Below are 13836 nucleotides of genomic sequence, written 5' to 3' on the forward strand. Positions count from 1 at the left end.
TAAAAATATAAAAAACATATGTTTTAAATGTATTTAAAAAAAATGTTGATGTAGGAAATGAGTTTGAAAACACAGTGTAGCTAAGGCCACAAGTCTTCCAAACCTTCATAAAAAATTTCATAATCGAATCTGTAAAACTGTGAATTTTATGAAATATTTTCTAAGGCCATGTCATGTGTGTTTTTAGAGAAGGCTAATCAGATTGATTTATGGCACTTGTCATCTCTATAGGATCTCACATGGAAACATTCCTGTGCTCTTTGTGTATGTTTCACTGTTGAAAGCTGCCCGATTCATTATTGTATTGTTCTCACCAAACGAGTCTTTCACACCTCCGCCAGGTATGACACATTATCCGCATTATTCTTTTATCATTATTCTTTTGTTTTTATTCCACCTTTATTAGCCTTGATTGTGGTTTTTCAGGCTTTACAAAGACATAAAGCAGCGATCTCACTTCAGTCTCTCTTTGCATTTAGCCCTTATTTATCAAAAGTCTTACTATAAAAATACAACAAAACATTTTCTTACGACCTTACGTGAATTATTGAGACAAAAATGCATTATGAAGAAGAAAAGCACCTGCTATTAGTAGCATTGGTGCTAACGTTAGCATCAAGCTACATCTGACAATTTATGAAATTATTAGTACACTTTTACTAAAAACTCACTTTAAACCCCGATCGAGTGTTTATAATAACTTCCTTTAGCGATCAGGGGTGGAATTTGGTCGTTTACTGTTGTAAAAATATGTTATTTGTAGCCTTTTTCATCGCTGCACAAGTTAGCATTTCCGATGTACATTTTCGATTTTTTTTACACGATGGTAAATCTGGAACATTTCTCAGTACCAGACTTTCAAAACCAGTCTTTCAACCTGCCCTTAACCTTACATATTGAAGACATGTACATCTCATTAACATCCATGATTGTCTCATTGTCGCATTAAACCTCATCCATAAAGATATCATCAAGAAATATAACATACCCACTCAACCATGCAATCCACCTATCACGATTAAAGCCATCAAAGACACTTCAATTGGTAATGGAATAGTTCTACAGAACAAGTCATTAACCCTTCGAGTTGGTTTGTTTCACCAGGAATCCATATCTCTCTATGTCATCGACTCTCCCAAGCACAAAGTCATCTTAGTATTTCCATGGCTGTCAGTTCACGACCCCGTCATTTCATGGCATCAGGGTGAGTTGACCAAGTGGTCTACTTTCTGTGAGAGTCGCAGTTTTTCCCCAGTTCCCCAACTATGTTATATGACTAGCATAGATAGTCCCACAAGTACCAAATCAGTTAATATCCCTCATATTATGATGACTTGGCAGAAGTCTTCAGTAAAACCAAGCCTACACAATTTACACCTCACAGCTGCTGTGACTGTTCTATTGAGTTACTCTCCAATGCAATGCCTCCCAAAAGCAGAATTTACCCATTATCCAAAACTGAGACCCAAGCCATGGAGGAGTATATTGAGGAAGCCTTGAGTTCAGAATTAATTCGGCCCTCTACGTATCCAGGTGCAGCAGTATTCTTCTTTGTGGAGAAAAAGGATGGAGGACTGAGGCCATGTATTGACTATAGAAGATTTAATAACGTTACCATAAAATTTAGATACCCCCTGCCACTGGTTCCTTCAGCCCTCAAACAACTCTGTGAGGCCACTATATACACCAAACTCGACCTATGGAGTGCATATAACCTGATCCGAATTACAGAGGGTGATGAATGGAAAACTGCGTTCCTCACCACTAGGGGGCCCTACAAATATCATTAGTCATCGAGGTGTTAAGATGGATGAAACCAAGGTCAACGCAGTAACAGGATGGCCACAGCCGTCTACTATCAAAGAGGTTCAAAGATTTCTGGGGTTTGCTAATTTCTACACTGTAAACCCTGATAAGTTCACAGAACTCAAAAAATATTTTGTAACAGATTACACAAAAACATTTAAGTGATGTTTTTAAATGTTTTAAGTTTACATAAACTTAAAAAATTTAATTCCAGTTGCCTTAAATTATCTCAGAGTTATCTTAAATAATTATATTTCTGAACTTATAATTAGGGAGTAATTCACTCATAATTTTATCTATTTTTCAACTCCTATAATGTGGGAAATACACTCAAAATTAGGTTTTTGCTGTCCATCCTCAGTCTAACCACAGGCTCTACTCTTCACCACAACGGTAACACTACAAATCCAACATAACATAAACCTTTGTAAAATCTAATATAACACAACATTTATGTATTAACTTATGACCCTCTATGTTAATCTTGTGTAAAAACACACAAAATAACACTTAATTTCTAAATTAATTTTCCTTGTTTTCTGATGCAAAGCATGCTGGGAACTAGAAAACACAATCATTTTAAGTTCACTTCACTACAACAAATTTTTGAGTTAACAGAACTTATTTAAATTAAGTCCAATGAACTTTCGTTATTATTTGAGTGCAATTAACTAATTTCATTTGATTAATTTCACTGTTCGGTTTTACAGTGTACAGGTGATTTATCATAAATTGCAGTATGATTGCTTCACCCTTGACCTTTCTTTTAAAAGGCAAACCTTTGAAACTTAAATGGAACGAGGAGGCCACTGAAGCATTCAATACTCTGAAGGCAAGGTTTACCACCTTGAGGGAGCAGTCCATCCCTTCCAGGTGATTACTGACCACAAGAACCTGGAATATATCAAAGGTTCCAAAAGACTCAGTCCACGCCAAGCTCGCTGGTCACTCTTTTTCACCCGATTCCAGTTCACAGTGACCTATCGTCCTGGCAGTAAGAACCTCGAAGCAGACATCCTCTCTAGACAGTACGACCTTTCCTTCGACAGCCATACCCCTGAAAGCATACTCCCCTTGTCTGTAATCATTACCCTGATTACCTGGGATATCATGGAGGAGACATAGTGAGAACAGCTCAAAAAACCAGCCCCTGCTAACTGCCCACCTAATAAACACTATGTTTCACAAAATCTATGGCACCAGGTAATGCAATGGGTCCACACATCTGTCAGCTCTGGCCACCCTGGAATATCCCACACATTGCATCTGCTACGCAACTGATTCTGGTGGTCCTCAATGATTAAAGATGTTACTGCCTATGTCAAAGCCTGTCAAGTCGGCAGCCATATCACCCTGGAGCCCAAGACCGGTTGCCCACTGAAGCTAAGCAGGGTTGAGCCTGGGCAGTACCTGGATGGGAGACCTCTGAGAAAACTAGGTTGCTGCTGGAAGAGGTGCTAGTGAGGCCAGCAGGGGGTGCTCACCCTGTGGTCTGTGTGGGTCCTAGCGCCCCAGTGTAGTGATGGCGACGCTATACTGTCAACGAGCACCGTCCTTCGGATGAGACGTTAAACCGAGGTCCTGACTCTCTGTGGTCATTAAAAATCCCAGGATGTCTTTCGAAAAGAGTAGAGGTGTGACCTCGGCATACTGGCTAAATTCACCCATTGGCCTCTGACCATCATGGCCTCCTAACAATCCCATATCCGCTGATTGGCTTCATCACTCTGTCTCCTCTCCACCAGTAAGCTGGTGTGTGGTGGGCGTTCTGGCGCACTATGGCTGCCGTCGCATCATCCAGGTGGATGCTGCACACTGGTGGTGGATGAGGAGATACCCCATGACTATGTAAGCGCTTTGAGTGCCTAGAAAAGCACTATATAAATTTAATGGATTATTAAGTCTGTGCCCAATCCAAGACCCCCAAGGAATTGCCATCAAGACAGGTCATGGGTAGCTGCCAGCGACATTCTGGATCTTTCCCTCAAGGAGGACTGTCAGACTGTTAGAGGACGAGCCAGACCAGATCAACCAGTGCCACGACCACGGGGACATCCGCACTGAGTGCCAGGAGGTGCTCAAAGGGAGGGGGATTCTGTAATGCCACACCAACAGAGGGAACCTTCCCCTGAGTACTGACTGTTCACTGCTCCCTCTGCTTCTACACTCACTTCCTGTTTGACACTATTTAACAGAGTCAGGGTGTTCCAACTTTGTGAAGTATTGACAGTTTACCTGCCTTACCAAGCGTTTTCCATTGATTATTCTGACTGCCTGTTTGTGTATGAGTCTGCCTGTTTTCATGTTCTTGCTTCTTGAATTGCCCCATTGGATTTACTGCCTGATTGGGCTGATATTTGTGTTTGATCTTTTCACCTGCCTACTCGTCTCTGCCTTTTGGACTGCCCTTGTGCATATTGAAAGATCGGATTGCAATTATGGTACTGACTCTCTGGCTGGTTTAACATCGCTGTTGATAAGATTTTTCCCTAATAAACTTCTGCAAATGGATTCTAATACTACCTCAGCCTCCTTGTTACAGCATTACTTGTTATAGCACTTGTATATCACTGCTCTTTTGTTGATTTTGATTGCTTCCATTGTCCTCATTTGTAAGTCGCTTTGGATAAATGTGTCTGCTAAATGTAAATGTATATAATACGAACATATGCATGTATATATTTAATAAAAACATGTTATGTTTATATATTAAATATTTTAATATAAGATATATAAATATGTAAATACATGTAAATATTTTCACTAATATACAGTATATACAGATAATAAATGTGTGTGTGTGTGTGTGTGTGTGTGTGTGTATTCTGTATTGTGCTAGTATATATGTTTACAAAAACTTTTATTTTGGATGCAATAATTGGCGATTAATAGTCTGACAGCATAATTTGTGTTGTCAGATGATTAATCCCCATTAATCACATCCAAATTAAAAGTTTTGTAAACATATGTGTGCACTTGTGTATATATAAATATAAACATTTATGTATATTATGTATTTATTTAATAAAAAAAAAAAAATTCTTAACGTGTTAACTGTCACTCACATTTTTGAAGATAGACTTGAATGTGCATGATACAAACCTAAATTTTTATAATTCATGACTGAAAACATTTTGTAACATGATTTTGATGTACCACTTACATGGTAATGCAATGTCTGATTTTAAAATGGGTTTTAAAGCATGAATTTTGAGATTTAATGTTTTCAAGTGATACATAACATAACTGATACAAAAGGCAACGAGGAAGTCTTATTTTTAAACAAAGGTCAAAGCTGCTTTTGTAATGTAGATTTCTGAGGGTGCACTCTTGTCATAAATTAATCTATTACTTTTCCTACATAATTTTTAACAAAACATATTGGTAAAATCTATTTTTGGGAGTCTTAGACCTTTCCAATGATATATAGTTTGTCAAGATTAGATTAGACTTAATTGTAATATAGTATAGTCAACGTAGGCGTCCCGGGGTGACAATTAACAGGTTAAATATAAACATTCATGTGTTTGTATTTATAGATACATAATAAATATACAGAGTATATACACATATTATAATTTTGTTATGGAAAATGTATTGTTTGCTGGGCAGATATAGACGGGGACCCGCCTGACTCCATATTTTGTTTTGTTTTAGCTAATTTAACTCTGGTTGTGATTCAAACTTTGACCTTAATTGCTTCAGACAAGCTGTTTGCTGATTGTCTGAACTGTGCATGTTCCTTTTGAGTTTGAAAACACAAGATCAACAAAACTTTGTTTATTTTCTATGATGTAAAAGAGGATGGACATCTGAAAGTAAACTGAGATGAAGGTTAGGGGAGGATTCGCACAAAACCAGATAAATATCACAGTTCTCTCATATTTAAGGATAATATTGTCAGCTTTTCAGTGAACTGATGAGGGAAATGGCAATCAAATTAGTTTTGTTCTGTTTGTGTTTCTGGCGTCTGGATGGTGAGTTTGAAATGGGTTTTTATTCCTTCACTTGTTTTGGTTCTGATATAATGTAATAAACTACTGGTTAGATTAGTCAGAGATAATTTTCTATTTATTTATTTTTTTACTGTTAAATCTAATTCAGGTGTGAACTTAGTTATTAGTGATTAAATAAAATAAATATGAAGCTCAAATACCCAACAGCATTAATTTTAGAGTGACATTAAAGATTAAAGTAAAAGCATCTTCATTTACACTAGTGGCCAAAAGTGATGTCTGGAGGGGATTGGTCTGTTTGTTTATTTGTTTGTTTGTTTGTTTTTCATCTCTGCAAGTGTCAGACTCTGTTCTATGTTTTGTCTGTTTTGCTTTGTGATTCTGTCTCCTGCGTCATTGATTTAATCCCAGGTGTTTCCTGTGTTTCCATTGACCCAAGTGTGTCTTCCCATCACCCTGTCCTATAAATAGTTTTCCCTGTGTTCAGTTTAGCGTCTTGTATTGTTCATTTCTAAATGTGCTCCGTGAGTTTTCCTTGTTATAAATGAACTTCTCTGGATTGATGTACTCTTCGTCTCCCTCCGTTCCCTGCTCCACACTCCACTAAGTAGTGCACCCCTGACAGCAAGCTGGAATGAACCATCAACATATAAGGAAATATATCATATTTTTAAATATGAGGAAAGTAAAAAAAACTAAAGCATAATCAGATAATAATATTTTGTTGGTTCTCTCTTGTCTCTTTCTTTCTGTGGCAGCTTTGCCAAAATCTATGTCCGCAAAATGGCATGTTTCATTGTATTATCATTAATAAAATGATTGACTCCTAGAAAAAACACTGAATTTGCGTACAAAATATGTAACCAGTTTTAAGTAATCTTAATAAAGTTTGAAAAAGTCATTTTTAGTAGACATGACATGACTTTTGACCACTGCTGTACCTACTGTGCACTGTGTTTTGCAGATGTGTTCGGTCAGGAAACGAAGTTAATGAAACCGGGAGATTCAGTCACTCTGAACTCTGGTCTTACTGAAATGAAGGATGATGTGATTCAGTGGAGGTTTAGAAGTGAAAACATTTTAATAGCTGAAATCAATAAACGGGCCAACAGAATCACTGTATATGATGATGTTCTTGATGGGAGATTCAGAAACAGACTGAAGCTGAACAATCAAACTGGATCTCTGACCATCACAGACACCAGACATGAATATGCTGGACTTTATGAACTGGAGAGCAAGAGTTTGAAGAAGAGTTTCTTTCTTAATATCATTGGTGAGTTAAATTTATGGCGCATCATCTATGCACCTGAATAAACAAACAATCAAAGAATAAGGGAATAATATAATAATCAAATATCTAAATTAATAACATTCTGTATTTTAAAGTCATTTGAAATTGGCGTCAGTATAAAAATCAGTCAGTTATTAATCCAAACACCATTTCTGTTCGTTTATATAATTCATTTCAAATTTACACTTCAAAAGTGTTTCTTCAGTAAACCATCAGATAAGACTCTGAATCTGTGATGAACCCTGTTTCTGTTTGTTCTCTGTTTGTTTTTGATAATGCAGATGAAATATCAATGAAGGAGGGAGATTCGGTCACTATAAACTCTGATCTTACTGAAATAATGGACGACGAGATTCAGTGGAGGTTTAGAAGTGAAAACATTTTAATAGCTGAAATCAATAAACGGGCCAACAGAATCACTGTATATGATGATGTTCTTGATGGGAGATTCAGAAACAGACTGAAACTGAACAATCAAACTGGATCTCTGACCATCACAAACACCACAACTGAACATGCTGGAGCTTATGAACTAGAAATCAATAATGAGAAAAAGAGGTTCCTTCTCGCTGTCTATGGTGAGTTAAATATTTGTTCCATCATTTTTATTTGTTCATCACCAGATATTATATTATTCCACTTCGACACACTGTTTTGCTTTTATTGTCTGTTCCAGTGCTTTAAGTGGGCCGGTACACACCGGTACTCAGTACTGCCACTTCCAAATATAGCTCTTGAGATTACCGCCACCTCTCCGTGCGCTCCAGAACGTACTTTTACCTTACCGGTACGCTCATTTGGACATCTGTTTTAATAGAGGTTTTAATCTTTTGCCTGCACTGCCGATTTTCAGAGCGCCATTCACAATGCAAGCTTCCCAATTCGTCCCACCGAGAACAGAGACTACATTGCCCATACACCCTTAAGTTTGAAGTGAAAAGCGTATGCGTCACTTTTGCGCTTTCAGTAACGACTCAACGTGTCCGGAGAGGGTGTGTGACACGCGCACGGTGAACAACCAGGCGGCAAGGAAGTCGACCGGAAGTTGAAGTCGGCCAGGTGCCGCCATCTTGTAGCAGAACTTCACTTGCATTAGCATCCCATTGACATCCCATTCATTTTGGTGTCACTTTGACAGTGAATAACTTTACATCTGAGGCGTTTAAAGACGTTTATGGCCCCATAGAAACAGTTTTTGTAAAAATAGGCTAAATCTTGCGTCATAACCACTCGACTCTCTGTCTCTCTGACTAGACCGTATGCGAAAGCCCGATTGGATGTGATGTATTCTAATCAAAACTATCGGTGCGAGGTCAGAATTACCAATATTTTGTTAACATTAACATTATCCTTTAAACACATCCTTTAAACACTATTTCTGTAAAATGGTGGTTTATAATACTTATGGCAGAAATAATTATTTAATAATTGTTAAACCATTATTTACGTTGATTATCCCCATAAAACCTACTGTTTTTATTTTGGGGGTCACCTGATTTGTGGCGATGCATTCATACATTAACTATGTTCATTATGTAACCCTTTTCTTAACCCTGGGGGTTCATTTTAATGTTTCTCAAATAAGATAAAACCTGGATTCCCGGCAGTTCAATGGTGAATTGGCCGGTATTTTTCTTTAAATGAAAAATGTAAGTATCTTTTCCCTATACCAATTATACAATACCTTTACTATAATAATAAATTAAATAATTATTATTTATAGTTTACTAGAAATTAGTACCTTGTTAAATAAATTAACTTGCCAAACTCCAAAGAAATACCAGAATACCAATGTTAAGGGGAAAAAATAACAAATATTTATTTATTTTACATTAATGTACTAATCCCCTTTAAAAGGAAAAAAAAAACAAGGAACCACTTTTTTTATATATGAAGACAAATAAACACTTATACCCAGTGGTATGTAAATTACTTATTCTTTTGTAAATAAAAGGTACAAATCACCTGTTCAGTCTCAGAACTATTCCTTGTCTCTCTCATGTTTTTTTTTTTTTTTTTACTTGCATTTTTTTTTACCTTTTTCCTTTTTTCTACTTTAAAACACTGTCCTCAATCAGCATATAAGTTGACAAATTCAAAACCCTGTTAGATAGAGGCTAAACACTTTTCTCCTGAAACAGGTAGATCAATAGGTAAAATAAAACAATATTACTTTCAAACCAATTAAACACTTTAAGAAAACCCACGATTCACAACATAAGGTTCATAAGGTCAATAAGAACAGCTTCACACAAGCAGTCCCGACACGCGATGAATCCAGTTGATCCACGTCCCACGATGACGAACTACACAATCTTTCCAGTCCCGGAAGAATTCTGAAGTCCACCACGAACGTCCGATAACTTCAACTCAGTTATTGACCATGAATTTGAATGTCACTAGCTGTTAAGCCCTGATCACACGTCTTGACTCAGCACTATGACTCAAAGATCACGAAGAAGATAACAAAAAAATAAAAAAAAAACCACTTCAAATAGCAAAAACAAAATAAACCACACGTCGTTTCTCTACACTTTGGGCCTTATATTACACAGAATATATTAAGTCTCCAAAATGACGCACTTCTAACACAAGCAGTCAAATTACCGTTTGTTTGTCTTTCCGCCATGTGCAATGTGTGATGCTCCTCCCCTTCACGTAACACACATTATGACGCAAACTAATAATGCTCAACAATCACTGGCCAGCAATAGTACATTTACATTCAATGCGATCTCATTGGATAAGAAACAAAACATTTAGTTATATCACATTGAAATGATATTGAAATGTGAAAAAAAAAAAAATGAAAAGCACAAATTTCAATATTTTAAAAATACTTAAAAACAAAAGGCATATTTATTTTAGGGGTCCCTACAATTAAAATTATTAATTTTACCATGGTGAATATGCCAAGGTAACGGTTGCTGCACGACCAGTTTGAAAGTTCTGCGCCACTGCCGCTAGAGGGAGAAATGCGACAATCGTGCCCGAATGTCGTGTGCGGTGGAAAGGGGGCTTCTGAGTACTAAAACAATATGGTCAGAATCAGATGACTCGCTGGCTGACACCCCACCAAGCCTGAATGATATCGTTGCAGGTCAGACGCAAGCTAAATAAGTAATGCCATAGCTCTTTCAGTTAGGGGGACCAGACGTCCCGAAAAATTCTGGACAGTCCCGTAATCTAAACTGTTTTGCCAAATCCCGAATCTGGCCCTAATTGTCCCGAAAATTATACTAAAGCAAAATCTTGAGTAGTTATTGTCTGATAAACATTAAAAACTGTCCGCGGAGGTTGAGTCGTCCTGCAACCAGCCCCGACGGCTGCTCATTGGCTGCAGCATCTTTTTCCAAAGTTCTAAACAAAATACCGTAGAGGGCTAGGCACGAATTTAGATATTCATTTATCTAATTATTCTATATGCACAAAGACAACGACCTTTTTGTCCCCTTTTAGTTTTAAAGCTTGATGAAGAGAGTGCAAGTTGCTGCAGCTGTGAGGAGGACAGTGATGTGATGAGGACAGAGTTCATGATTTTAATGTTGTTGTTTCTTGTGGCAGAATAAAGAGTAGCGACAGACGGTTGATCTTTGAATAAAAATGTGTTTAGTTAAGGTTTGAAATTCATTATCTTTTATTATAGGCTACGAAGATAAGACCCCCCCCCCCCCCAGCCAATCTCATCTGGTCACCCTATTCTAAGGGTATTTTTTCAAAATCCTTTTGCCAGTGGTGGACAGTAACGGAGTAGCTTTACTTCGTTACTGTACTTAAGTACATTTTTCAAGTATCTGTACTTTACTGGAGTAGTTTTATTTTGAGTAACTTTTACTTTTACTTCACTACATTCCAAAGCATAAGATCGTACTTTTAACTTCACTACATTTCATAAAACATATCGTTACTCCCTATAATATATCACGTGCTCCGACACGCAGAAGCGGTGTCTGATTCATCATGAACGAACTGAGTCTTTTCAAAATAAACTTTAATCGTATCGCGAATCGCACCAAACGATTCGTTTACGAATTAGAATGATCCGATTGCAGCTGCTCTGGAGTCGACCACTCACTGATTCAAATGAACCGTTAAGTGCGAGTCTACAGAAGTAAGAAGCGGGAGATCTTGTGAGCGCGCGTGCGTCTGATGTTGCTAAAAGTAAGTTATTAATGTCGAAATTTAGGATTAATTATTGTAACTGAAAATCATATTTAGGTCAAAATTGTCAGTTGTTTGGGAACTAAATCCGCTGTAAAGAGTGATCTGTTTAAGCCCACTGAAATGCTGACATGCAGACACATCAATCAGCGTCTCTGTGTTTTAGGTTAAAAAATAAAATAAAATAACCTTAAACTAACACAGATTAAATCAAATAACTCATGCATGTCCAAATTCCCCGCTGCCATAATATTAACAGTTTTATTCAAATGCTACCATGACATCTGTTTTTATATTGTGTATTAACAGTAACGTTATACGTATGTATAGTGTTTGGATTAATAGACGAGTAACGTTAGACAGACATGTTTATTCATAACAGTACTGAAAATAAGTAAATATTGTAGCTGATGCTAAATGTCTAGCTAACAAGCTTGCTGGTGCTAACTTGAGGTAATTTTTATAAATAATGTCCAAATATTTTTATTCAACCACCTATATATATATATATATATATATATATATAGATTACACCCAATAAAGGACAAAATAAAGGATGTGATGTTCATAAACATGGTAACTAGTAATTATCAAAGAGGGGAAGAGATGCACCCCGTTTGGCCAGTGGTGTTTTTACACCCCAGACAAGGTTTGAGAAGGAAAAAATCATTATGAAAATATAATTATATTTTCCTTAAAATCTTCAGGCCTCATTATCATGTCATATATAACTGTTGTTCTGTAAAACAACAAACTTTAAAATACTTTGTTCTTACTGGTGAAAATCAGATGGTCATCTCTGTTTTCTCTCAGGTACATCACAGTGTAAGCTTCACAGTTAACATTACTCTCATCAGTGTAGTCCATATCAACAAAAAAAATATATCTTGACTCCATATAGTGGTTATTTTGGAAAAAAATCCCAGGTATTTTGAGCAGTAGGATTATAAAAAAAAAAAAAAAAAAAAAAATGTGCTAATATAAAATTAAATTAGCCTATATAAAATTGCAAACATCTATCTTTCAGTACTTTTTTACTTAAGTACATAAAAATTTAGTACTTTTGTACTTTCACTTAGGTATAATTTAAAAAGGAGTAGGCTACTTTTACTATTACTGGAGTAATATTTTATTATACGTATCTGCACTTTTACTCATGTACTTGATTTGTGTACTTCGTCCACCACTGCCTTTTGCACATTTTATTTATGTTCAGTAGCTCTTTCTAGCTCAAGCAAATCCACAAACTAATTAATGGATTTATTATTTTTATAAGGTCGTCTGTTGACTGCTGTATATAAAACCCCTTCAATATAGTTGTTGTTACCTCGGGGGATGAGGGGAGTCATCAAAAAAAAAAAAATGGGCTATAATAGAGTACTGGCACCTCTTTTGGGCCACTTAAAGCACTGGTCTGTTCTGTTATTTTATATTATTATTCTTTTGGAGATTACATTTCAAACTAATTACTAAAGTAAACAAACATGAAGGATTTAAATTGTATTACTCTGTGACTACCCATTTTCTGTTTGTTCTCCGTGTGTGTTTGATCCAGATGAGATATCAGTGAAGGAGGGAGATTCACTCACTATAAACTCTGGTCGTACTGAAATAACAGCGGGTGAAATGTTTTTGTGGTTGTATATGAATGAAATTGCTTTAATAGCTGGAATCAACCCATGGGTAAACAACATTACTGTATATGATGATGTTCTTGATGGGAGATTCAGAAACAAACTGAAGCTGGACTATCAAACTGGATCTCTGACCATCACAAACATCACAACTCAACATGCTGGACGTTATGTATTCCTGATAGAGAAAGGACCGATAATTCAGTTATTAAAAGCTCTCAGTGTTTCTGTCTATGGAAAGTAGAGAGCAGATCAAGCTCATGTATGATCAAGTATCAAATGCAAATGTTTGTCATGGTCAATACTGAAGATTACCAAAGATGCTAGCATTCAGTAATTTTTTATATTTGATTTCAAATATTCCTCTCTTGCATTGTTATTATTGTACACATTCAGTTTGAAGGCTTTCAGAGGTGGAGAGTCCAGGGGTCAGAAAGTAAAAGTCCTGCCACATTTTTGCTCCACCCATGAACTCAGCAGCTGATTTCACCAGAGGAGGAAACAAGTCATTCCTTCCAAGTCACAAACCAGTCTCAACTCAAATCCCAAGTCCTCAAAGAGTTAAAGTCAATGAGATAATTAAGAGACTATTTAAATGATGATTGTGCATTGGTGATGAACACCTGCTGTTATTGTGCGTTACAGAGGATCAGATGCTGATGTTTTATTGGTTAAAATTATGCCACCATCATGGAGATCAGTGTTTGCTTTAGTTGGGCTCTTGACCCTTTTAATAATTCAAAGTAATTTGCTTTTAAACGCTTGCGGTTGTGTTACGTAGTAAACATTAACACATTGCTGAATTAAAAGCTTGAAGTAAAAAAATGTAATTGCCCTTTTATCATCTAAAACATTTTAATTAACTTCATGAAGGTGTCTCTCTTTGGTTTGTTAAATTATGTTCAGCAATTACTGAACTACAAAAAAAGTCCTATTAAACAAAAATTATTGTAATGCTTAAATATTGGGGGAAAAAATTGTACAG

The 13836-nt window shown here is 36.4% G+C and overlaps 2 protein-coding genes across 2 annotated transcripts in view; both read left to right on the forward strand.

The window, feature by feature from the left end:
- The first annotated feature begins 5635 nt into the window (after nucleotides 1-5635).
- On the forward strand, nucleotides 5636-13254 carry LOC113039297 (uncharacterized). Its single transcript, XM_026197131.1, has 4 exons — nucleotides 5636-5783; nucleotides 6727-7038; nucleotides 7338-7634; nucleotides 12773-13254. Exons 1-4 carry the CDS (start codon nucleotides 5726-5728, stop codon nucleotides 13093-13095), a joined length of 990 nt encoding a protein of 329 aa, XP_026052916.1. The 5' UTR covers nucleotides 5636-5725; the 3' UTR covers nucleotides 13096-13254.
- The window catches only part of LOC113039294 (uncharacterized), a 28015-nt gene continuing 19856 nt past the window's right edge, over nucleotides 5678-13836 (forward strand). Inside the window, exon 1 of the mRNA XM_026197127.1 lies at nucleotides 5678-5696. The gene's annotated coding sequence lies outside the window, so the exon portion shown is untranslated. The remainder of the gene's footprint in view (nucleotides 5697-13836) is intronic.

This window comes from Carassius auratus, chromosome 22 (genome assembly GCF_003368295.1).
Source record: "Carassius auratus strain Wakin chromosome 22, ASM336829v1, whole genome shotgun sequence".
Lineage (NCBI taxonomy): Eukaryota > Metazoa > Chordata > Actinopteri > Cypriniformes > Cyprinidae > Carassius > Carassius auratus.